The sequence below is a fragment of the Mesoplodon bidens genome (assembly GCF_964165515.1).
Source record: "Mesoplodon bidens genome assembly, chromosome: 14".
Lineage (NCBI taxonomy): Eukaryota > Metazoa > Chordata > Mammalia > Artiodactyla > Ziphiidae > Mesoplodon > Mesoplodon bidens.
In genome coordinates, this window is record NC_138170.1 from 53,694,282 (window position 1) to 53,720,657 (window position 26,376).

The 26,376-nt window shown below is 38.0% G+C and overlaps 1 protein-coding gene across 3 annotated transcripts in view; it reads right to left on the minus strand.

Moving 5' to 3' along the window:
• Window positions 1–4,940: 4,940 nt before the first annotated feature.
• DYNC2LI1 (dynein cytoplasmic 2 light intermediate chain 1) overlaps window positions 4,941–26,376 on the minus strand; it is a 46,439-nt gene continuing 25,003 nt past the window's right edge. For 2 of the 3 annotated variants that reach the window (XM_081254186.1, XM_081254184.1), the window contains 10 exons: window positions 25,378–25,447; window positions 22,675–22,763; window positions 18,536–18,722; window positions 17,313–17,381; window positions 16,639–16,716; window positions 14,331–14,407; window positions 13,658–13,728; window positions 8,529–8,626; window positions 8,034–8,126; window positions 5,564–5,952 (listed from right to left, as the gene is read on the minus strand). In XM_081254186.1, the coding sequence (XP_081110312.1) occupies window positions 5,848–5,952; window positions 8,034–8,126; window positions 8,529–8,626; window positions 13,658–13,728; window positions 14,331–14,407; window positions 16,639–16,716; window positions 17,313–17,381; window positions 18,536–18,722; window positions 22,675–22,763; window positions 25,378–25,447 (937 nt within the window). In that variant the 3' untranslated portion in view covers window positions 5,564–5,847. Of the gene's footprint in view, window positions 5,230–5,563; window positions 5,953–8,033; window positions 8,127–8,528; window positions 8,627–13,657; window positions 13,729–14,330; window positions 14,408–16,638; window positions 16,717–17,312; window positions 17,382–18,535; window positions 18,723–22,674; window positions 22,764–25,377; window positions 25,448–26,376 lie in introns of those variants that run through there. The other variant, XM_081254185.1, reaches the window with a different exon arrangement.

A 26,376-nucleotide genomic window follows, 5' to 3' on the forward strand; every position in this document is an offset into this window, starting at 1 on the left:
CTGGACTTCTGTTCGTAGGGAGTTTTTATTTTTATTTATTTTTTAAATTATATGTATTTATTTGGCTGCATCGGGTCTTAGTTGTGGCATGCTGGATCTTTCATTGCAGCACTTGGGTTCTTTGTTGCGGTACGCGGGCTTCTCTAGTTGTGATGCACAGGCGCTAGAGTGCATGGGCTCCGTCACTGCAGCATGCGGGGCTTTCTAGTTGTGCACGGGCTCCAGAGCACACAGGCTCAGTAGTTGCGGCATGTGGGCTCTCTTGGTGTGGCTTGCGGGCTCTAGAGTGCACAGGCTTAGTTGCCCCATGGCATGTGGGATCATAGTTCCCTGACCAGGGATCGAACCCGCATCCCCTGCATTGGAAGGTGGATTCTTGACCACTGGACCACCAAGGAAGTCCCTGTAGGGAGTTTTTAAATTACAGATTCTATTTCACTTCGCGTGATCAGTGGTTCACATTATCTTATTTCTTCTTGATTTAATTTTGGTGGGCTGTATGTTTCTAGAAACTTGTCCATTTCTTCTAGGTTGTTGAATTTGTTGGCATATAATTGTTCATAGTATTACCTTATGGTTTTTTCTATTTCTGCGGTATCAGTTGTTATGCATCCTTTTTCATATCTTATTTATTTGGGTTCTTTCTCTTTTCTTCTTGGTGAGCCTGGCCAGAAGTTTGTCAATCTTGTTTATCCTTTCAAAGAACCAGCTCTTGGTTTTATTGATTTTATTCTATTTTTTTTAAATCTCTTTTATTTATTTCCTCTCTGATCTTTATTATTTCTTTCCTTCTGCTGACTTTTGGTTTTGTTTGTTCTCCTTTTTCTGATTTTTTTAAGTGGTAGGTTAGGTTGTTTGAGATTTTTCTTGTTTTTTTGAGGAAGGCCTGTATTGCTCTGAACTTCCCGCTAAGAACTGCTTTTGCTGCATCCCATAGATTTTGTATGGTTGTGTTTTTATTGTCATTTGTCTCAAGGTATTTTTTCTTTTTTTTTTGCGATACGTGGGCCTCTCACTGTTGTAGCCTCTCCCATTGCAGAGCACAGGCTCCAGACGCGCAGGCTCAGCGGCCATGGCTCACGGGCCTAGCCGCTCTGCGGCACGTGGGATCTTCCCGGACCGGGGCACGAACCCGCATCCCCTGCATCAGCAGGCGGACTCTCAACCACTGCGCCACCAGGGAAGCCCCTCAAGGTATTTTTTAAATTTCCTCTTAGATTTCATCGATGACCCATCTGTTTTTTAGAAGCATGTTGTTTAATCTCCATGTAATCGTTTTTTCTCACTTCTTTTTCTGTGGATACTTCCTAGGTTTATGCCATTGTGGTCAGAAAAGATGCTTGAAATAATTTCTATACTCTTAAATTTGCTGAGGCTTGTCTTGTGTCCTAGTATGTGGTCAATCCTAGAGAATGTTCCATGTGCACTTGAAAAGGTGTATTCTAGGTTTTTTGGATGTAATGTCCTGAAAACATCAATTAAGTCTAACTGTTCTACTGTATCATTTAGGATCGCTGTTGCCTTATTCTCTGTCTAGAAGATCTGTCCATTGATGTGAATGCATGTTAAAATCTCCTATTATTACTGTATTCCTGTCTATTTCTCCCTTTACATCAGTTAGTATTTGTTTTATGTATCTGGGTGCTCCTATATTAGGTGCATATATATTGATGAGTGTAAAATCCTCCTCTTGTATTGAACCTTTTATCATTGTATAGTATCCCTCTTTATCTTTCTTTATGGCCTTTGTTTTAAAGTTTATTTTGTCTGAGTATTACGACCCCTGCTCTCTTGTCATTTCCGTTTGCATGAAATATCTTTTTCCGTCCCTTCACTTTCAGTCTTTGTGTGTCCTTTGCCCTAAAGTGGGTGTCTTGTAGGCAGCATATCGTAGGCTTGTGTTTTTTATCCAATCTGCCACTCTGTCTTTGGACTGGAGCATGTCTTTGGACTGGAGCATGTCTTTGGACTGGAGCATTTACTCCATTGACATTTAAGGTAATTATTTTATTTTTATTTATTTATTTATTTATTCTTTTGCGGTATGCGGGCCTCTCACTGTTGTGGCCCCTCCCGTTGCGAGCACAGGCTCCGGACGCGCAGGCTCAGTGGCCATGGCTCATGGGCCCAGCCGCTCCGTGGCATGTGGGATCTTCCTGGACCGGGGCACGAATCCGCATCCCCTGCATTGGCAGGCGACTCTCAACCACTGCGCCACCAGGGAAGCCCTAAGGTAATTATTGATAGATATGTATTTATTGCCATTTTAAAACTCATTTTCTCATTAATTTTATATTTCTTCTTTGTCCCTTTCTTTTTGTTTTTCCTTTTGTGGTTTGATGACTTTCTTTTGTATTATACTTATGTTCTCTTCTTTTTGGTTTTTGTGAATCTGTTGTATGTTTTTAATTTGTAGTTACCCTGTTTTTCAAGTATGTTAACCCCTTCCTATATCTATTTGCCTTAGACTGGTAGTCATATAGGCTCAAACACATTCTAGAGGAAAGAAAAAAACCCCTACATTTTCTTACTCTCCTCCTCCACATTTTATGATTTTGATGTCCTCTTACATCTCCATCCTTTTGCTGTTCATTGTGGTTATCATCACTTTCACAGAAATTTTTTGATGTTTTTTTAAATCTGTGTACTGGCTTACTTAAGTGATTTACTTTCCAATTGTAATTTTCTTTCCTATAGATTCCTTTCTTCTACTTAGAGAAGACCTTTCAATATCTCCTTTAGGATAGGTTTAGTATCGCTGTATTCTTTTAGTTTTTGCTTGTCTGAGAAATTCTTTATTTCTCCTTCTATTCTAAATAATAATCTTGCTGGGTAGAGTATCCTAGGTTGCAGAGTTTTTCCTTTCAGGACTTTGAATGTATCTTGCCACTCCCTTCTGGCCTGCAAACGTTTCTGTAGAGGCCAGATGGTAATAGCCTTATGGGGGTTCCCTTGTAATTAACTCTTTAGTTTTTCTCTTGCTGCCTTTAGAATCCTCTCTTTAACTTTTGCCATTTTTATTATAATATGTTTTGGTGTAGGTCTGTTTGGGTTTATCTTGTTTGGGACCCTCTGTGCTTCCTGTACCTGGATATGTTTCCTTCTTTATGTTTGGGAAACTTTCAGCCATAATTTCTTCAAATACATTTTTGATCCCCTTTTCTCTGTCTTCCCCTTCTGGAATCCCTATTATGCATTGATTGGCATGCTTTATATTATCCTATCGGTCTCTCATATTGCTTTCAATTTTTTTTTTCATTTGGCTTTGTCTGCTGTCCTGATTGGGTGACTTCCATTATTCTATCTATCTTCCAGATCACTTATTCATTCTTCTGCATTATTCATTTTGCTATTCACTGCCTTTAGCTCAGCTTTCATCTCTGCAAATGAGTTTTCTAATTTTTCTGGGTTCCTTTTTATAGTTTCTAGTTCCTTTTTACAGTACTCTGCATTTCTGTTGATAGCCTTTCTTAATTCCTTCAGTATTTATTTTCATTATCTCCTTTTTGAAATTGGTGTCTATTAGACTAAAGAGGTCTGTTTCATTATTTGTTCTTTCGGGGGAATTCTCTTGGTCTTTTAACTGAGAGTGGTTCCTCTGCTTCTTCATTTTACTCATATGTCTCTTACTCTGTGAGTTTAGGAGAAACAATTATCTACTGTGATCTTGGAGAGCTATTTATATGTGGGGATGTCCCTGTGTAGCTTGTGTGAGTTTAATATATTTGGTGCAAGGTCTGTTTTTATTATGGATGCCTGTTGACTCTTTCCTCAGCGTGTGCTGGTTGTTATCCCCTTGACTGATAGGGGTGTGCAGATGCAGCGGCTGGTGCCTGGTCTTGGGGTTCTTGGCAGCAGTGGTGGCTCTGGTGTGCCCCCAGAGCACGTGACAGGAGCAGAGGTGGCTGGAGACTGCTCCTAGAGTCTGTGAGGGAGGCGGTGGCTTGCCTCCCTCCAGGCGGCTCCTGGAGCCCGTGCATGTGGTGTCCTGCCCTCTGTGAGTGCACACAGAGAAAAAGGCTACAATGGCGGTCCCACCCCTTCCCTCGTGCACCCCCAAACAATGGCACGTGGCCTCTAAGGCAGCCCAGGCTTCCTCCCCATACACCATCAGTTGCAGTCGCACTACTGCACTAGATTCCAGCCGCCCCAGGCTGTTTCTGCGCAGCCAACCCCAGTCCTCTCCCTGGGTCTGATCTCCAAAGCCCGAGTTCCGGCACCCAGTCCCCACCCGCACTGGTGGACCTGCATCTCAGGCTGGTGAGTGCAGGGCAGCAGCACTGCACAGACCATCTGTGCAGTTTTCCCTCTGCTCTGGCTGCCACAAACCGGCTGCTGCATTCTCCTCTGAGTCTCTGAACCTGCCCTCTGTCCCAGCAGATCTCCCCACCAGTGAAGGGGCTTTCCTGGGTGCAGGAACCTTTCCTCTTTCATAGCTCCCTCCCAGGGGTGCAGGTCCCATCTCCATTCCTTTCTTGTTTTCTTTTCTCCTACCTGGCTACCTGGAGATTTTCTTGCCCTTTCAGCAGTCTGAGGTCTTCTGCCAGTGTTCAGTAGATATTCTGTGAGAATCGTTCCACATGTAGATGTATTTTTGATGTATTTGTGGGAGAAGGTGAGCTTCACATCCTGCTACTCCACCATCTTGATTGCTGCTCAGAAATGTGCATTTTAAAAAAGTACTTCAGATGCTTCTTGTGCCTCACCATTAATTAGAGTAAAATGACGACACCTGTGAAAGTGACTCCAATTCTACTTTTCTTACCAGACACAGCTGAGAACTCCTTAGAGAAGGAATGTGTCTAATATAAATGCTTAACCTTATACTCAAAACTGTTAACTAAATGCTCTTGCTTTCATATTCCTGAAAACATAAGCAGAAACTTATAGACGCTGAACCAAGTATACACTACTTAAACATGTTAAAGGTAGGTCCTTCAAGATTCTTTTTATTTTTAAAAAAATATTGCATGTAATTATACAAATTTTTCCCATTTAAGAGAGTTAAAAGTATGCAGGGAGTTGCACTAATACAAGAAATTCCACTTTTCCTTTAACAAATTACAAATCTAGACTTTCCTCACTTATTACTATAATATTAAGTAATAAAATAATCTTACTTGTATTTGGAAAAGAAGAAATAAATACCCTATAGTTGCATTAGGTTCAGGAATCAAGCTCAATTTGTTTCCAAGACTTGGAAGAACTTCTTTTGTACTGTTCCAGTTCCTAAAACAAAAATATGTATTACTTGCAAAAAAACTTAAAATTTTAAAACTAGGCACCTTAAAACTGCCTTAGCATTTTTTTGGGCATGACAGTGTATCCTTTATAACATTATCATTCTCCAAATTTCTTGACAACTGTTTTATAAATAATTATACTTAGGATTTATTTTCTAGAAATGCAGTCTTCAGAGTTTCTGTGTCACCAAAGCAGCACTTGGAGATGAATTTATTAAAGTTTCAGACAAAATATACACTATATAGTACATACAAGTTGTTTTTCAACTAACAAAATTAAGCATTTGACATACTTTAAGTATATAAAAGTGATCTTATTTTTAAATATTTGCTGTTCAACTCTTGTCAAATTGTGGTTGAAGTTAGCAGAGTATCAATGTTTAAAATGTACATATCATTTGACCCAGTGATTGTACCTTTAGAGTTTTATCAATAAGTATAATAGAGAAAAGCAGAAGAACAGCAATAGAAGGATATTCACTGAACTGTGTATATTGGCACACAATTGGAAATGGCTTAGACATCTCCCAGTAAGGACTGATTAAATACATCAGTGCTCATTCACACTTGACTTCATAGGCAGCCAGCAAAAACAATAGTGGTCTTAGTACCACATGAAAAAGGCAAATAGGTGGAGAGAGGGCAGGACACTTCCATTTTCTGTTATATACTTCCATGTCTTGATTTTTTTCACAATGAGTATATGTTCCTTTCACAATTCATAAAACAGAGATAACTTTTAGTGGGGGTGAATATCCTGCATGAGATGACTGACCTGCAAAAGGGATCATCTAAGGGGATTGCCTCCTGGTCTCTTACATGTTGTTCAATGTCTAAGTGTACAAAGTATATTATTATTTCAGATAAGCAAAAAGTGGTTACTCTGCAAGATAAGGCAATCATGCCCTTTGGCTAACATAACTGAAGTTCATTTTTGCTAGGAAAAGAAAATTGCATTCTCGTTTTCAGAAAAAAAATTGCAGATTGTCTCTTTCATACCTATACTCTAAGTTATTAAAATTTAAATGTTGAAAGTTTCAAAACCGTATAAAGACTTCAGAAGGATTTTTTATAGTATTAACTCTGGAGTAGCCTTTATAGCTTCGTTTATTTCTTCTAATGAAGTTAGCTCAGTTCACCAGTTATCTTACCAGTAACTTATGGTTTCACAGATTGTTAGCTCATAAAGAATAAATAGTAATCAGTTATCACAAACTTTCTTTAATTGAATTATTTTTACCAATGCTAACGGTGAGGGCATTGCTTTGAGATTCTGTGCTAGTAGTTTCTCTCTTCTACAGACAGCAAACTGAGAGAATATATAAATTTAAAGTTTTGGATATTAGAATGTCAAAATTTGGAAATGGTCATCAATAAAATAATTGAGCATCAACTGGTAATCATTAGCATGACTTTTAAAGCAGAAGCATAAAATTATGTTAAGGTACTACATGTGCAAACTAACATCAATTCATCTACTAAAATACCATGAATAAAATACTATGAAAGAGGCAAAATTAGGATATTATAACTTTTCAGGTGAGTTAAAAAAAATCTCTCAGTCAAGAGAATGTAGAATTAGTGAGGTACAAGGGTTGAGTAAAGAAAGATATTATGGGGCTGCCTTCCAGTTCCACTCAAAATTCATATGGTTTTAGGTCAGTTAGGGAAGATGTATTTGAATGTGAAAACTCATGATGCTCAGAAATACTCTAGTGCTTTAATAATATATGTGTGTGTGTGTGTAAAAAAAGGGATCACTATATAATATAAACAGATACTCTTATCAACAATGGCAGTTAGTCATTAACTCCTAGATAAATATTAATTCAGAGATGACATCCAACTAATCTCTGTAGCCAACCTGCACACATAATAAGGGTTACATGAGGTCATTTTAGTGTCCCTACAACCTGTCTCTTACTTTGCTACAGCTACAACACCCTCTAAATATTCATGACATATTTTTCAAAAGTCTTCTGTACTTAAATGTTTTGCTTACTTATTCTAGAGCCCCTGAAGGTGAAAGGCTAGTGCTGAGAAAAAGACGCTGGTCCCCGCTTGCAGTGGGTGGTTGCTTTCAGGTTATCCTTGCAACAATGTGACTGCCCAAGTTACACAGCTCTATAAATCCCACCTGAGAGGTGGTCAGGGCATTCAATTTACTGTGCTTATAGTAAGGGCATGTTCTGTACAGCGTCTCATTTTATCAAACTAAAAGGAGATCTGGGAAAATCTAAATATTGGACCATGATGAATTTACCAACTTTTGCATTCTTACATTAGACTGTGTATCACAAATGGTGCTATCTGGCATATATGGAAAGCAGTCTCCACTTTTAATCACTTTCCTGAGAGACTCTGGGTTTTGTCAGCTGCGTTTGTGTGCTTTCAGTCCTTAATTTTTCTGATACAAGAAAAGTATAGATACATCTAAATGTCCTAATAAAAAACAAAACCTTTTAAATAATTCCACAAACAAAAGAATATTATGGAAGTGTCTCCCCAACAGTGAGGTAAGAATCACTACCCATCTTCAACATAAAGTAAACTGGGAAGTCCAAAAAGGATATGTGAACACCAAGTCATCTCTGGGTGGTAGAAGGATAGGTGATTTTTAGTTCCTTCTTCATGCATATCAGAATTTTTTAATATATAGTGAAGATGTACTATTTAAATAATTTTAAAAGTAAAAAATTAACTAAATAAATTGAGAAAAATTTATGGAATTCTAAGGATATTTCTGTGATAAAACTTAAGATGAAATAAAATAAATGTTTAGGATAATACCTGATCCTTCTGAATTCGCATTTCATCAACTTCGCTTTCAGCATACTGAGGGTCTCTGGCAGGGTCCTTGACATCTTTTAACGTGTTGATACTCTGAAATCACAATTCTTCAAATCATTTCATGCCCATAGCCCAAAACCTTCAATGCGGGGTATCAGCTACCCTGCAAGCCAAGTTCTCGTTCCTCAGCTGGCCATCGCTGCTGAGGGTCAGTTCAAATTCCCCCAGGTCCTCTCTCCCTCGTCTTTCAGATGCTGCCTCTCCCTCTCTAACAACCAGAGAGAGCTCTGTTTGGAAGCAGAGTGAGAATTGTGTCTTACGCATCTTTTAAGCCCCACAGTGCCTCATATACAGTAGATTTTTAGCAAATGTTTAATTGATTTTTGAGCATGTGAGTAGAAAACAAAGTTACTATAATAGGCCTGCTGAAACGTTTCCCAATAACTGTTGAATAGTGCTGAAAATTCTTGCTTTAAAAGAATTAGAAATGCATACCTTTGGTGGAAAGAGCTTTTCATACACTTTTTTCCACAATTCCATTGGCGAATGGGCACGAAGCTTTCCAATGTCATTGTCAGGAACAGGAGGAGATCCTAAAATTGGAAGTTTTACTCCAAATGACTGCATTGACTAAAACATTACAAACTCTATCAATAAAACAGAGGATACTTATAAAAATGTAAATCTTAGATCACTCATTTCTCCTCTCCTATAGTCACTATTAAAATTTACCCCAACCCAGTGTAGCAAGGCCACTGGGGCAGATTCTAGTACCAGAGGAAGAGGAGATAGAGTAATGAGTAAACTATAATTCTCTTTCCCCACACTTAAATTGCTGCTCGGCAAAAATGTAAAGTTTGATATTCCCATGTGTTCATAAATGTGTAAGGAAACAGTTATTCTTATGTGCTAATGAGTAGAATGCAAATTGGGACAGCTAAATCAGAGGGTAATAAGGCACTAGTGAATACTATGAAAATACTAAAAAAGGTCAAACTCTGTTAACCAGCAATTCCAGTTTTGGGTGTTTACCCTAGAAATACCTGCATACATGCATTAAGGATTTCACATGGCTGCATCACTTGTATTAGTGAAAAACTGGCCACAACCGAAATGTCCATCAATAGAGGTATAGTGAACTAAATTACTATGCACAGCCATGCTCTATAACACTATCCAGCAGTCAAAGTACCAAATAGACTTACATGTAGCATTAATATGGAAAAATCACTAAGGTGTATTGAGTAAAAAAGGAAAACTTTAAAATGATATAGAATGATACAATTATGTTAAAACATAGTTTTTTCTAATGGTACTGATGAACCTATTTGCAGGGCAGGAAAAGAGATGCAGACGTAGAGAATGGACTTGTGGATGCAGTGGGGAAAGGGGAGTATGGGATGAATTGGGAGAGTAGCACTGATATATACACACTGCCATGTGTAAAATAGATAGCTAGTGGGAAGCTGCTGTATAGCACAGGGAGCTCAGCTCGGCGCTCTATGATGACCTAGAGCATGGGGTCATCACATGGGATGGGGGCGGGTGGGAGGGAGGCTCAAGAGGGAGGAGATATATGTATACATATAGCTGATTCACTTTGTTCTACAGCAGAAACTGACACAACATGGTAAAGCAATTATACTCCAATAAAAAAAAAGATATGGTACATATATACAATGGAATATTACTCAGCCATAAAAAAGAGTGAAATAATGCCATTTGCAGCAACGTGGATGGACCTAGAGATTATCATACTAAGTGAAGTAAGTCAGAGAAAGACAAATATCACATGATATCATATGTGGATCTAAAAAAATGGGGCAAGTGAACTTATTTACAACACAGAAATAGACTCACAGACTTCGAAAACAAACTTATGATTACCAAAGGGGTAAGGTGGGGGAGGGATAAATTAGGAGTTTGGGATTAACATATACACACTACTATATATAAAAAGACAATCAACAAGGACCTACTGTATAGCACAGGGAACTCTACTCAATATTCTGTAATAACCTATATGGGAAAAGGATCTGAAAAAAGAATGGATATATGTATATGTATAACTGAATCACTTTGCTGTATACCTGAAACTAACACAACATTGTAAATCAATTATACTCCAATGTAAAATAAAAATTACATTAAAAAACAAAAAAATAGTTTTTTCTATACCACATTCACATATATAGAAAATGGTCTGGAATATTAAACTTGATCCTAATATGTACTATTTCAAGATTTTATAAGGAGAATGTCTTTATGTATTGCTTGTATAATTTAAGTTAAAATTAAGTTAATATGAAAAATTTGAAAATATGCTGCCACTTCTTGGCAATTTTCAACCCACAGTCTGAGATTTGTCATTCTTTGTATTCTAGCATCTACATTGTTCACTAAGACTGTTTCACTCTTGATCTTTCAGGGCCTCCTTACCACTTTGGTGGGTAAGACACTGATATAATCCACTGATCTTATTTAGATTTCCCAAGTCTCTTCCTTGTCCTCATTTGTGTGTGTGTGTGTATTAAGTTGTAGAGAATTTTATCACCTTTGTAGGTTCATGTATCCACTACCACAGTCAAGATACTGAACAGTTCCATTCCGAGAAGGATCCCTTGTGTTGCCCTTTTATAACCACACCTACCTCCTTCTCGATTCCTCCCCCTACCTCCCTACCTACAGTTCTGTCCCTAACCTCTGAAAACCATTCATCTTTCCTCCATTTAAAAATTTTTTTCATTCCAAAATTTTATATAAATAGAATTATATTGTACATAACCTTTTCTCATTGGCTTTTAAGATTTAGTATAATTCCCTGGAGATTCACCCAAGTTGCTGTATGTATCAATAGTTTGTTCTTTTTTATTGCTGAGTAGTGTTCCATGGTAGGGATATACCACAGTTTATCCACTTACCTGTTGAATGATATCTGGGTTGTTTCCACTTTTGGGCTATTACAAATAAAGCTGTCATGAACATTTGTGTACAGATTTTTACGTGAACATAAGTTTTCATTTCTCTCAGATAAATGCCCAACACTGCAATTTCTAGGTCATTTGGTAGCTGCAAGTTTAGTTTTATAAGAAACCATCAAACTGTTTTCAAGAGTGGCTGTACCATTTTACATCCCCACCAGCAATGTATGAGTGATCCAGTTTCCCCACATTCCCTCACAAGCATCTGGTGTTATCACTATATTTTATTTTACCTATTCTAATAACTGTGTGGTGATATCTCATTTGCATTTCCTTAATGATTAATATTAAACATCTTTTCATGTGCTTATTTGCCATTTGTATATCCTTTTTAGTGAAATATCTGGCCATGTCTTTTGCATATTTTCTTTCTATCTATCTATCTATCTAGGCTGCACCAAGTCTTAATTGTGGCACGTGGGATGTTTAGTTGCAGCAGGCAGACTTCTTAGTTGCAGCATGTGGACTTCTTTTTTTTGGGGGGGGGCTGCATTGGGTCTTCATTGCTGCACGTGGACTTTCTCTAGTTGCAGCGAGCAGGGGCTACTCTTCGTTGTGGTGCATGGGCTCACTGTGGTGGCTTCTCTTGTTGCAGAGCACAGGCTCTAGGCACGTGGGCTCAGTAGTTGTGGCTCACGGGCTCTAGAGTGCAGGCTCAGTAGTTGTGGCGCATGGCCTTAGTTGCTCCGCAGCATGTGGAATCTTCCTGGACCAGGGCTCGAACCCGTGTCCCCAGCACTGGCAGGAGGATTAACCACTGCCCCACCAGGGAAGCCCCATGTGGACTTCTTACTTGCGGCATGTGAACTCTTTAGTTGCGGCATGCATGCGGGATCTAGTTCCCTGACCAGGGATTGAACCTGGCCCTCCTGCATTGGGAGCGTGGAGTCTTCCCCACTGGGGAAGTCCTCTTTTGCATATTTTCTAATTGGATTTTTTTTTTACTGTTATTTATATATATATATATATTCCAGATACTAGTCCTTTGTAAAATATGTAGTTTGAAAATATTTTCTCCCAGATTGTAGCATGTCTTTTTATCCTTTTCACATGGGCTTTTTTTGCAGTACACGGGCCTGTCACTGTTGTGGCCTCTCCCGTTGCGGAGCACAGGCTCCGGATGCGCAGGCTCAGTGGCCATGGCTCACGGGCCTAGCCGCTCCGTGGCATCACATGGGCTTTTAAGAGCAAAAGTTTTTAATTTTGATGAGGTCCAAGCTCCATGATTTTTTTTAAATTTATTTTATTTATTTGATAGCGCTGGGTCTTAGTTGCAGCAGGCGGGCTCCTTAGTTGCGGCTCACCAGCTCCTTAGTTGCAGCACACGGGTTCCTTAGTTCTGGTATGTGAACTCTTAGTTGCTGCATGCATGTGGGATCTAGTTCCCTGACCAGGGATCGAACCCTGGCCCCCTGCATTGGGAGCATGGAGTCTTAACCACTGTGCCACCAGGGAAGTCCCTCCATGATTTTTAAAATTCAGTATTTTTCAATCCTTTTCTGACCTCCAACTACTTACATGGGCAAAAGATTTCCATCAGCATTATCTATCATTACACACAGTGATTCTCACTGCTAATGAAATTAAGTTGGTAATAATAATTATTATAAAAATCAGTCTTTATAATCACTCATTAATACCTCTATTCTTTTCATTCCAATTCAATCTACAATCTCATGACAAAGATCTCTACATTTGAAGTCAAGTCAACTTTAGCTTGTAAGAGTAACGGGGGATGGGAAATAAAAAGAAAATTATTGTCCATTAGAGTGTTAAAACCAAACTATGCCAACCCCAGCATATAGAGTTTTGCTAGGCCTGAAAATCTCCACAATGAAAATAGCTTCTGTGAGAAGATAAGGAGCTTGACTATATAAACTCTTGAAATTTCTTTCGCTTCATGAGTCTAGGACATCTGTAAGTTTAGGAAACCCATCCCATTGCATGAGAGGCAATTTTTCATTATGAAAAATTAAGGCATACCTAGTTAGTACAACTGTGTTCTTTTTGATTTATTCCAACACTTGAATCTCAGATTTTTCACCATTGCCCATAATATATAGCTTTGAATTTCCTGACCACTCTATGCTTCTGGTTTTCTTCTAAACGCAAGGAGCTAAAATTTAAGAATATCTGGAGGGCTTCCCTGGTGGTGCAGTGTTTGAGAGTCCGCCTGCCGATGCAGGGGATACGGGTTTGTGCCCCGGTCCGGGAGGATCCCACATGCCGTGAAGCGGCTGGGCCCATGAGCCATGGCCACTGAGCCTGCACGTCCGGAGCCTGTGCTCCGCCACGGGAGAGGCCACAACAGTGAGAGGCCCGCGTACCGCAAAAAAAAAAAAAAAAAAAAAAAAAAAAAGTATCTGGGAATCAGTGAGGGAAAGAAAATACATGCAAAATTTTTAGTGGAATATAGATTAGAAATCAGTCTCTTATGTGACAACATCCCATCCATCACAAATATGTCAATGTGATGCATTTTGCATCAATACTGTGTATACAAATAAATACATAAGAATAACAGCAACAATAATGAAACCGGAAATGATGGTTAGGAGATGTTGGAGATGAAGTGAACAGGGAGTAGGACAAAATCAATAACCAATTAAAAAACCATTGAACAATCTTAATAAGTTCACCAACCTATTTGACTTAAAGAATCCAATCCTGCTGTGACAAACAGTGGTTTATTCTGATCCACACATGTTGATTTGCTACATGGATAAGAAGAAAAAAGAATCTAATTTAGTTTAGCAATCAAATATCCTGCCACTCTCTACTGTAAATACAAGAGCCAAGTTTTATATCTAGCCACTGGTGACAGCATTGCTCAAAATGAATGAATGAATATTAATATGATTCCAAAACTTAAAGTAGAGCACTAATAAATGTATTATAGGAGGAAAAAAATGACCCAAATTACCTCAAATCAAAACCAAGGAAAGTAGCAAGGTTAAGAAAAATACACACTAAAATGATTGATTCCACTTCTAATCAATATAAAAAAGTGATAATAGTGGGAAAGCTACTGAAATGAGGGAAAAGAAGTAAAAGAAATCAGGGAAACAAGTATGATAGTATCATTGTTTTAGTCTAGTCTCCAACTAACTATTATATAACATTTTTGTTGTAAAATTTGACAAATATTTAAACAATATAAGAAGCATTAGACAATATGAAATTATCTCTAAGAACAGCCATCTGAGGCACTTTCCTGGTCAGGAAACAAAAGACTTGTGAGAACAATAATCAGATGAGACAATAACAACAACAACAAAAAAGATAAAAAGATATTTTAAAAATATTTTAACAGTACCTTTTGTCAATGCCAAATGCCAACTGGTTAATAACGCCACGTATTTTTAGTAATAGAGCTTCTGATTTACTGGTAAACTAGAAAGAAAAAAAATCAGGAGAATAAATTACATGCTCTGCTTTCAAATCACAGAAACAGGTAAAATAAATACGGCTTTGAACAAGTACAGATTGCAGAGAGAATTACTATCTTTTTGTCCAACAATATTTGTGTTTCAGTAAGCAAAACAAAACCTTTGAATAAAGGGAAAGAAAAATCTCAGTAAATTTGTTTTAACTTACTCTTCAAACTTCATGAGTGCATGATATTGAATGGACTTGTTTTTATGCACTGATCATTTCCGCTACTCCCACAAATGGATTGTAATCATTGCCAAAATGCAATCTGGTTGGTTAAAAAAAATAGGAGGTATGCATCATAAATAACTTTTTCATCTAAGGGCATATGACTGTCTTCAAAGCAGTTAATGTGGGAGGTGCAGATTAGTCCAACAGATACTGATACTCACTAAAACGATTTTTTAACTTCTCTTCTGAATTGCCTTTGGAACCTGCAAAATAAGCTACTGAATATTCTCAGTGGTGGTCTATAACTAGGGTGATCATAACCAGAACATTTTAGAGAACGAGACAGGGTGGGCACTATTAATCGTTAATCTGAGAAATCAGGTGAAACTAGGACATATGGTTACCCTACAAATCTTTTAAGACTAATTTGATTTTTGGAAATACCAAAGTCATCCAGCCAAATAAGAATGACCAAGATGTATGAAAGTGGGAAAAACAATCTTGGACCAAAATGAGATGTAATTATAATGTACAGAGATCAATTTTCAGGAAAATACTCGTTCTGGATTAAGAAGGGGCTCCAGGGAGAACATTCAAAGGAGAACACTCATGTGAATATATAAGATTTTATTTTATTTATTTATTCACCTAAAATTGTATCTGTAAGACTAGACTGGCCCTGATGGATCATCAAATGTGATCTGTTCCTAAAGAAAGATAGGGATTTCCCTCAGCGAACTAACCAGAAGTAAGTATGGGGCCTTATCTAGTGGTGAAAGTAAGAAAACTACAAGATCCATGGTCTTTGCTTCTGTACTCTGAATGAGTAATTTACTTTAAATTCATCATATCTTTTTCAAAACAATAAAGAATATTTTTGTGGTTGCCAAGGGGGGGCTGGTGAGGGAAGGTTGGATTGGGAGTTTGGGACTAGCAGAGGCAAACTATTATATACAGAATAGATAAACAACAAAGTCCTATTGTACAGCACAGGGAACTATATTCAATATCCCATAATAAACCATAATGGAAAAGAATATGAAAAAGACTTAAAAAAAATATTTCCAAAGTACTCTGTCAACCTAATATGTAAGCAGATATAGTACAAACATAAAAGGTAATGATTTTTAAGAAAATACATAATAAAATATATTTGGAGCATTCTGAAAAGTATAAAAATTTTAAATACAGATCGTATTTATTACTTTTCATCTTAATATACTAGCCACAAAGGCTGGGGACTAGGCCATGTTTTCTACAGGTTCCTCTGAGCACTCTGATTTAGAGGGAAAAAGAGACCATTCAAATGGGAAGAAAGTTTTTCCTTTTTAAATAAAAAAATGTGTTTATGTTTTATTGCGTTAGAGGATATCCAGCAACATTTGGTCCTGCTGTGGAAGATAATGATAACAGTAATTATAAGAACCAGCCTTTACTGAACTTTGTGTCAGACCCTGTGCTAAGCATTTCACAGTACTCGGGCTACTAATCCTCACAACAACCCTATGAAGAAGGTATTGTTTTGTCCATTTTACCAGGAGACTGAGGCTTCAGTGAGATTAAGTGACTTGTCTGAGACCACATATCTAGTAAATGGTTGCCCAGGCAGCATGACTCCCAAGTTCATATTTTTAACCTCTACAACAAACAGCATTTTTTAAGTTTAAAAAAAATTGTTAGTCTTTTTCTCTTTTCTTTTAAGAGGACATAGATTCTAATTTTTAAGGGGAAACTAAAACATGAATAAATAAACAACCAATTTATCTCTTTAAGATCGATGGGGGTTTATGGCTATTAGACATTTAGAACTTTTGCTTCAAAGAAATGGTAGGCCATCTAGCAGAGTGCGTTCTAGAAATACATTATAAACACTCTGTAACAAGAGGGTTTTGAGGCAATGGGAAAGGAGAGAATGACATGCATTAGTAAAAGCATTAGCATTCATAACTGTGCACCAAGCTGTTAATCTTTCCAAATTTGTTACTGTCCGTTCAAACCCAAAGGATAGGAAACGTACAAACCATTAATGATGCTCCGTAATAATGTGCAACAAATCGAAGTGTCTTGCATATTACCTTCCTCTTCTCAGAGTCAAAATCCTGAAGAAATGTTATTAAAAAGAAAAAAAGTTGAGACAACTAGTGTCTGTAGCAGAAAGGTGCAAATTATTCAATACAGAAATAGATTTTCTTATTTTTTGGAACATACCTTGAGTAGGATTCCATTACCTTGGCATTTGTTTCTATAGAGAGCTGAACAGTAGCTGCAGCCTTCTAGAGCTGCAGCTACCAGATCTTTCCTTGTTTAAACACTTAGCTCAATAGAATTTAGATATAAGCACACATTTTATAGTGCAGAATACCCCAAGGATTCTCTGACAAGCAAAGATAAGAAGAAACCAATTTTCTACTTTCTGCGATTTAAAAGTTGGGACATGAGCCCTGTCCCTTGGTGACTGGAACTGGATTCAGTTTCTAAATCTTCTGCCATATCCCCATTCCACTGTATTTACTGTTCCTTACCTATTTTCTCTTTCCCAACTATATCCTTTTCCAAAATCTTTAAGATGTGTGACCCCTTGACCTCTCCCTCCCAGAGTCATTTTTCTCATTTCATTATTACTTTTGTTCCTCTCCTTATTATAAAGCCTAGGCATGCATGTACAACAAGCTCAACTAGAAGTGGAAGAGCTTACCTGAAAAATATCGTATTTACTTCCAATTATGACCAGAGGAATTGGAAATGGGTCAATTAATTCACGATCCTGTTAACAAAAATATTTCATTGATTCATTATAATTGTTTATTACTATGTATTCATCAATTTCCACTTATATCATTTTAAATCTTCCCATGTTGACATTGTTTGCTTGACATAGAGGTTGTTTCAATATTGAATTTCTTAAACTATCAATACATTTCTCAAGCATAAAACTAGAAATGACAATTCCCTAAACTATGATATTTATTCTTCATGTTGTGTCCTTTTATTTTCTTAAATATGTCACCTTCCTGTTTTTTATTTTTTAATTATTTCATATTAACTGTTTGTTACAATAACATTTATACATGGGAACCATAAACTCAGTTTTGTTCTGATATTACCTTTGTAAAATGCACTCACATAAACTCTGGGCAATATAAAATACTGCTCTTGGGGCCTCCCTGGTGGCGCAGTGGTTGAGAGTCCGCCTGCCGATGCGGGGGATACGGGTTCGTGCCCCGGTCTGGGAGGATCCCATATGCCGCGGAGCGGCTGGGCCCGTGAGCCATGGCCGCTGGGCCTGCGCGTCCGGAGCCTGTGCTCCGCAACGGGAGAGGCCACAAGAGTGAGAGGCCCGCATACCGCAAAAAGAAAAAAAAAAAAAAAAAAATACTGCTCTTGGTTTTCTAGAAGATGACACTCATGATTGTATATAAAGGGCTTACTTGTGTTATCATATTGCAAGTTTATAGTTTAATTAATTATATGATAAAAAGATATTGATTATGTGACAGACACTAAATGAATGTAAAGTATAGTGGCGGTAAAGGCTGTTAAAATTCTATTCCTTGCTTAAAATTGTAGTCTTATCTAGCCTTTGCCAGGTGACATTTGTAAAACCTGGTTTTTTATCTTCATTTTACAGAGATTATAAAATCAGTATCAAAATACTACTTTAAAACTCTATTCCTTTTGATTGGTGTAATATGCCATAACAATCACAGTAGATGTCTAACAAGAAGACATATGAAATCTTTTTCCTTGTTTTGCCCTTACTGAGGTTTTATTAAATTGCTATAATTTTCCAGTGAACAGGTTCATCTACATGAAATGAATTTCAACTCATGCATAAAAATCTAAAGAAGTTGTTTGTGATGTTATCTTTAACTATATATGGGGCTAAGAATTCTAGGGATAATCCCAACAGTAACTCACTGGATGGTCCTTCTGCATATTGCTCCATATCTTCTGTCTCATTTCAGAAAGTGCTTTAGCATTTTTCTTCCCCAGTTTCATCATCACTTTATCTACATGAAGTTTTGTGGCTTGCAACAGATTTTCCATGGTGGGCCAAAGGTCATTAGGTTTCGAAAGGTCCAAAACAAGAACAATAGAAAATGTCCTAAAGAAATAAAAGCATGTTTCAAAAAAAAAGACTCAAAATAATTACTATTTGAAACCATACTATACCGAAATTTATTTTCTAAAAATAACACTATAGTTTAAGAAAAAAAAACCCAGCAATTTTCTAAGAAAAAAATGCCAAAATTATAGCCTTATTTATTCTAGTGCTTTTCCCTAGTGATATTTAAGTGTCACAACTGAAGTTTTTGTTTGAACTAGTAATAATCCAGTTCAAATAATCGGCAAGTAATTGGGTCCAATAATGCCATGTTTAGATCCAGTTTTGCTGTGTGCTCCAAAGAAGGGAAGCAAAAATAATCATCACAGCAGCAGCAACAATGCAATAACCTGGTGAAGGAGAAGAAAACAGATTTACTGATGGTCCTTGCTAGGGGGACTACCTACCTTATTTACTCTTAACAACAACACTTCCTAGAAGATGTTATGACGGCCATTTTATGGATTAGAAATCTGAGGCACAGATTCATATAACTAGTAAATTGTAGAGCTGGTATTTACATCCAGAGCCACGTGCCTTTCTGCTGTGCCTTGCTGCCTCTCTGAAAGCACACCCCTGGCCACCACACACACCATCACTGTGACCACATGCATGTGTGCTCATGTTCATGTAAATCTAACCTCAGCAACAACAAACAACCCAATTTAAAAAGGGCAAAGAACTCAAATACACATTTCTCTATTTAAAGGTATACATATGGCCAATAAACATATGAAAAGAGGCCCAATATCACTAATCATTAGAGAAACCCAAATCAAAACCACAATGAGATATCACTTCACACCCATTAGGGTAGCTATGATAAATAAAAGTAAAAATAAACAAAACCCCCCAGAAAATAATGAGTGTTGGTAAGGATATAGAGAAATTGGAACCCTGGTGCATTGCCAGTGGGAATATAAAATAGTACAGCAGACACTGTGGAAAGCAGTATAGTGGTTCCTCAAAAAATTAGAGGATCCTGCAATTCCACTTTTGGGTGTTTTGAAATCAGGGTCTCAAATAGATATTTGTACACCAATGTCCATAGCAGCATTACTAACAATTGCCAAAGGGGGGAAATGACCCAAATGTCCATCAATGGGTTAAGAGATGAACAAAACGTGGTATATACATACAATGAACTATTATTCAGCCTTAAAAAGGGAATTCTGATACATGCTACAACATGGATGCATCTTAAAGACATTATGCTAAGTGAAATAAGCTAGACTCAAAAGGACAAGTATTGTATGATTTCATTTACATAAGGTACCTAGAGTAGTCAAATCATACAGAGAAACTAGAATGGTGGTTGCCAGGGGTTGGAGAAGGGAGAAATAGGGAGTTATTATTTATTGGGTACAGTTTCAGTTTGGGCAGATGAAATGTTCTGGAGATGGATGGTGGTGATGGCTGCACAACAACGTGAATATACTTAATGCCACTAAACTGTACATTTAAAAATGGCTAAAACTGTGAATTTTATGTTATGATATTTTACAATAAAAAACGAACAAACAAATTTAGGAGTATTTCAGAAAATGGTCATAATAAGTATGTAGAACCATAATCATGGGCCAATATATTTTTGATCAACAGGGCAAACATTCTGCTAGTAGATATAGCAAGGAATTATAATACATGCTAGTTATAATACAGTCAAGTTATTTTGCTTAGTTTGAGCAAATCAGCTGTGTTGTGTAATTAAAGTAGAACAGTAGCTAAACTCTATACTATAGGTCTAAATCCAGAAAGTAGTCTTTTTAGACATTAATTAGCAAGATTTTCTATAAAATTATTGTGCCATTAAATTCTCTAGCCAACTACATCTATGTCATTTTAATAAGCTCAGAACCAGTTTTGCTTAACTGTAACAGAATATATATACATAAGTGAGGATACTATATTTTCAGAGTTTTAGTATGGTTAATGTTTAAAAAAGAGAGGACTATGGTTGAACTTTTTTTTAACTGTGGTAAAATATATATAACATAAAATTTATCATTTTTTCCAAATGAAAATAACTTTGTTTTAAGCAAAGGAGAAATGGATTATTCAACTTTTTTCTAAGATTAAAATTTATGTTTCCAGTGCACTGGAAATACCTGTGTTACTTTTACCTTCATAGCAAATGACAGCTAAAAACATTTTTTTAAAAAACACGACCTTTTAAAACAGGGAAGTGGACCACAGGAAATGCTCTATTACAAATTATCTAAGGTCTGTGGAAATGTTCAGTGCATCTATAATTATTCTATGAGCAGGCATCTTAAAGATAAACAGTATCTAAGAGCACTGGTACAGCTGCTGAGGTCCCTGGGCTTCGTCCAACATAAGGAAATTATATGTCAAATTAATTCCAGCCACAAAACACTCTGAGATTTGCAGCTACATGAGGAGTGAAATGCTTTCCATGAATTCTTCCATCACTCAGCGAGCTACTCTGGACCCAGGCCTATGGCGCCCCTGCCCTCTGTTCATCATAACCCTCACTGCTCTTCTCTCCTAAAGCAGGTTCCAGCTGCCCTGGGGTTCCAGGGAAAGAAGATCAAGGACTCACAAAGTGAGGCATTAAAGAAACTGGAGATGTTTGGCTTCCTGCAGAAACCAGAAATTTCTACAAGCCCGTGAGGTCTAGAGAAGGGAAGTGAGGTAACATGGCAAGGTGAAGTGCAAGTCAGGGTCAGGTAAGAGCTGCTCCCGGCCTTTTCAGTCCTGCCAGCCTCAGGCCAGGCTGGCTGGCAGCTCTGGGTCCTTCAACTCCTCCCTGTCCATGCCATCTCTTCACAACCACACCACCGTGAGCTGCCCGAATTCCCAGGCAGCTTCGATTATTTGGCTCTGTTAAAGGAGGACAAATGAAAACTATACAGCTGTAAAATCCCACGATTCAGAAAAATAATGTCAGGGGAAAACGGTGGTTATATGTGCAAACACAAGATCTAAATCTATATACATACAATATCCCACACCTGTACAAAGTATATTTACGAACACTGAAAACACTGAAAGAAATACCTCAATATGTTGATAGTTCTTTTTCATGTGATTGAGGATGCTTTTACTTTCTATGTACCTTTCAGTATTTTTCCAAGTTTTCCATATGAGCATACACTACATTTGTAATAAGTAAAAGACAGTAAATCATATTTCTTTAAAAAAAATCACCGGACAAATAAAGCCAACATTACTGGCTAGTTATAGGAAAACAATTATCCTGTTAACAAGAAATAATTCCATACTCTAAAGATCTTAATGGCTGAAATTTAACAAATAATTGTCAAGCCCTTTGTATTTGGTCCAGGTAGCAGAAACGGTTTGTGTTAAACTCTGACAGGAGTAAGATATTTCAGATTTAAAAATTTTGTTTTCCTTGGCTAAGATGACAGTTTTCCACATCTGATTTGGCCACGTGTGGGAGTCATTGTTAGGAAAACACCACCAAAGAGTTTGAGGTTTTCCCCCAGGTTCTGTTTCTTTTAGGTGAGCAAATAGAGACTTTCTTCCTCCTCTGACTCATAGACTTCCCTTGGATGAAGCTTCAATGGTATTAATTAGCATTAAATTCAAAGTAGACATAATGTCCACCTGCAGGAAAAACTCAGGGCTGAATTGGCTCACGCTTGGATGGGTATTAGAAATAATTGTTTTCAAATTTATTTTTGCCAAGTGAATTCATTGCCCAAGTGTTATTTGACGTATTTTGTTTGCAGGCTTGCAACATATGTTACTAGTTGGAATGCCAACTATTTCACTTCAGCACAGGCCAGAACCTTGGTTCTTTTAAAATCTCTGACAGCATTACAGTTTAAGCACATAGAAAGGAAGTGAACGTAAGCAACATAAAACTGTCCCTGCAAATTCTGGTTCACAAAAGCCTACTCAAATTCATCCTGTGGCCTCCACTGGATACTTACTAACAACTGTTCCTTGAGCTGGCCACACTTACCGTAAGGTGTCACTTGTGATTGGTATGCTGATTAAGTCCAGTAAAGAGGTTCCTCCACCTAGTTCCCAAAAATGAGCAATATCTTTTGGCTGAAAAAACAGGGTTTTTTCATATTAATGTTCTTTGATGTTTTTAAATTTTAAATAGTTCTTATATTTCATTAGTACCAGCCAGTAATAATTATGGATACAAGATATTATAGTCCTCAAGACCATTTCTTGGCAATTTTTTGAAAGGAAAGGAAAGGAAATTTTTTTCCTTTCTCTATTCCATCCCTCAAAATGCACCAAAACCTCTATTCCAAAGAACAAAACTGAAACATTAAGAATGTACATGTGGGGGCTTCCCTGGTGGCGCAGTGGTTGAGAGTCCGCCTGCCGATGCAGGGGACGCGGGTTCGTGCCCCGTCCGGGAAGATCCCACATGCCGCGGAGCGGCTGGGCCCGTGAGCCACGGCCGCTGAGCCTGCGCGTCTGGAGCTTGTGCTCTTTAACGGGAGAGGCTGCAACGGGAGAGGCCACAACGGTGAGAGGCCTGCATACCGCAAAAAAAAAAAAAAAAAAAAAGAATGTACATGTGTACTAAATGCCCTAATTCTACCCTAACTTAATAGAAGACATTAAACAGGGCCCCAATTCTGTAAATATCACATGTAGCAGACACTCACTCAAATTAGAAATAAAATTAACAAACTGAACACATTTGGACTTATCTTTTGAAAACAGTTATAATTTTAGATAGAAATAAAATAGTTGAACAGGAAAGCATCCTAATTGAGGGAGGCAGAAGCTCACAAAATAAATCAGACACACAGACAAGACATGAGGAAACGGGAAGAACAGATGGCAGTCTGGGCTGCAGACTGGGATTTCCCGGGCAATAGTATATAAGCAGCTGGTCTGTGCCTGACTTCCCTGGGGAATGTGACTGGCTGGCACTGGCCATACAAGCGGTAGGTGGGAGAACAAGGAGAGACTCAACAACTGTTTCCCTTTTTAGAGGACTCCAACACTAGGGGATTGAAAGGGCTGGGCAGCCAAAGGGCTGGGTAGCTTGGAAATAAGACCATCTATTCCATGACAGCTCTCCTAGACCACCGGCTAGCTGATGGCATCTCTGCCTCTGGCCAGATACTAAGGAACCTTCAGGACACCAAGATTGTGTGAGGAGCTGATAAAGCTCTTCCACTTAGAACTTTTAGGAGACATTAAATCTGAGAAAGATGTGAAGCTTCTAGAATGAATATGGAAAAGCCCAACTTGATAGCACAAAGTTTAACAGAAACAAATAGGTGAAAAAGAATCACATGAGTTTTTTTTTTTTTTTTTTTTTTTTGCGGTATGCGGGCCTCTCACTGTTGTGGCCTCTCCCGTTGCGGAGCACAGGCCCCGGACGCGCAGGCTCAGCGGCCATGGCTCACGGGCCCAGCCGCTCTGCGGCATATGGGATCCTCCCGGACCGGGGCACGAACCCGTATCCCCTGCATCGGCAGGCGGACTCTCAACCACTGCGCCACCAGGGAGGCCCTCACATGAGTTTTTATGTGTCTAATACCATGAACTTGGAAGGGGCAGGTGGTCATTAGAGCAGTTTTAGATGAATATATATATTTTGCATTTTTGACAAGTTATCTCAACCATTAAAATTGTTTTGCGGTTGCTATTTGAATCATTAATGTTTGTGGGGGAAATAAGTTTGCATTGGAAAATCTTCCTTGATTCACAACTGGATGAAGAAAAGTTTTTAGAGCTCTTCTCAAAAGTTAAGCTTATGAAAGTTGTCTCAGAGTTTCCCATGAAAAGGATAATTCCATTTCTAGGCTTATCACTCATGCAAAAATTCATGTGAGTCACAAAAATAAAGTCCTCCCCCATCTCAATATATTACTTTTTTTCTTTTCTCTTTTTAATTTCACAGTTTTAATAACCAGCTTGGCATTGGTGAATCCAGGAAGCAGCAACAGCCCATTTTAACTGTTTATACATTGTCTAATAATCAAACACTTGGACTGGATCAATCTATAAAAATTTGCCTGTGTTATGGGAGATATCGGACCTTCTACTGTATTCTAGATTGTTCTTCCGTACATCTAATTTTATTTTAAAAAGACCTCTTTTTCATATGAGAACTCCAAAAGAGAATTCCATTTAGGAATTTTTATTCCTCTAACATACACTATAAGTTCTCCCTGTACCCTGAACAATGTCTAATTTTCCTCTGTAGATACACTAACACAAGTGAAAACAGGATTATAGCCAATTAGGGCCTGTGGTCTCAAATAGCATTACCAACTTCAAGATGTATTTGTAAAAATGCTAATAATCTGGATTTTGAGCAGTATTTTTTCATAAATATTCCACAGGTCAAATTCATATTTTTAGCAGATTTTTTGGAGACAGAAGATAACTCATGATGTTATTCTCATTTGAAAGAAGAAAATATGCCAAAAAACTGTACAATAAAGTTACAGAGGAATCTGATTCAAGCATTTTAAGACATAACAAATGAGAAGGCCAAAATATTTCCCCACAGTTCAGTTGGCTTCATATGTGCTGAGTTGCATTTGAGTTAAAAAGTACATAGCTATGAAGTGTACAGCTGGATATGTGCAACGATTGTAGGTAAGATGGAAAATATAAAACAATGTCAGCATCCTCACTTCTCCATGTATGTGTAGTGCAGCATCACCAAAAAGACACTCACTATGTTATGTCCTTTTGCTCTCCTTCCATATGTATATTCCAAGGCTAAGGTTGGTTTTGGTGGCTCATCCCTGCACAATAAAAGACAGGTAGTATTACCATCATGGGTGGAATTATTTTCTTACGCTATCATCTTACCTGATTTATTTTTGCTTCCTCTTAAAAACTTTGATTAGTAGAGAAGTTACACCTTGTATAACACATTGAGATAAAAATGATTAAGAATTTATACAAAAATTAAATAAGCCTTCAAAATACCATCTTTAGTAGCAACTGCAGAGAATAATGGCACCTGCATGTAGTGGCAGCGCCTAGCAACACTGTTGGGGGAGTAGAGAAGGAGCTGGCAGTGTTGGTGGCCATGTTAGGGCACAAGCTCTCTGCATCCAGGCCACTTTGGAAGCACTGACAGCAGGTTTGTGCTCAGCCTTGATGTGGGGAGCTGGGAACCTAATGACTATCAATTTAACGGCAACATCAATGAAAGATTTTTATACAGTTCTCAATCTGAAATCACGGTTCAAATGTAGGCATCATTTAGCTAATGAAAGCTACAAACAAACAAGACTTTCCTTATCAACTTCCTGCAACACCTACCAATCATAATCCTAAATCTTAATCTGGTGGCATGCTTCTATGGTATAGATTAGGAAGTATATAAAACAAATGGTAACATGCACAGTTTAAAGACCAATAATGTGCTTCAAAAGTAAACCCGTGAGAGGGCTTCTCTGGTGGTGCAGTGGTTAAGAATCCATCTGCCAATGCAAGGAACACGGGTTCGAGCCCTGGTCCGGGAAGATCCCACCTGCTGCGGAGCAACTAAGCCCGTGCGCCACAACTACTGAGCCTGCGCTCTAGAGCCCGAGAGCCACACAACTACTGAAGCCCACACACCTAGAGGCCATGCTCCACAACAAGGGAAGCCGCTGCAATGAGAAGCCTGAGCACCGCAACGAAGAGCAGCCCCCGCTCGCAACTAGAGAAAGTCCACGCGCAG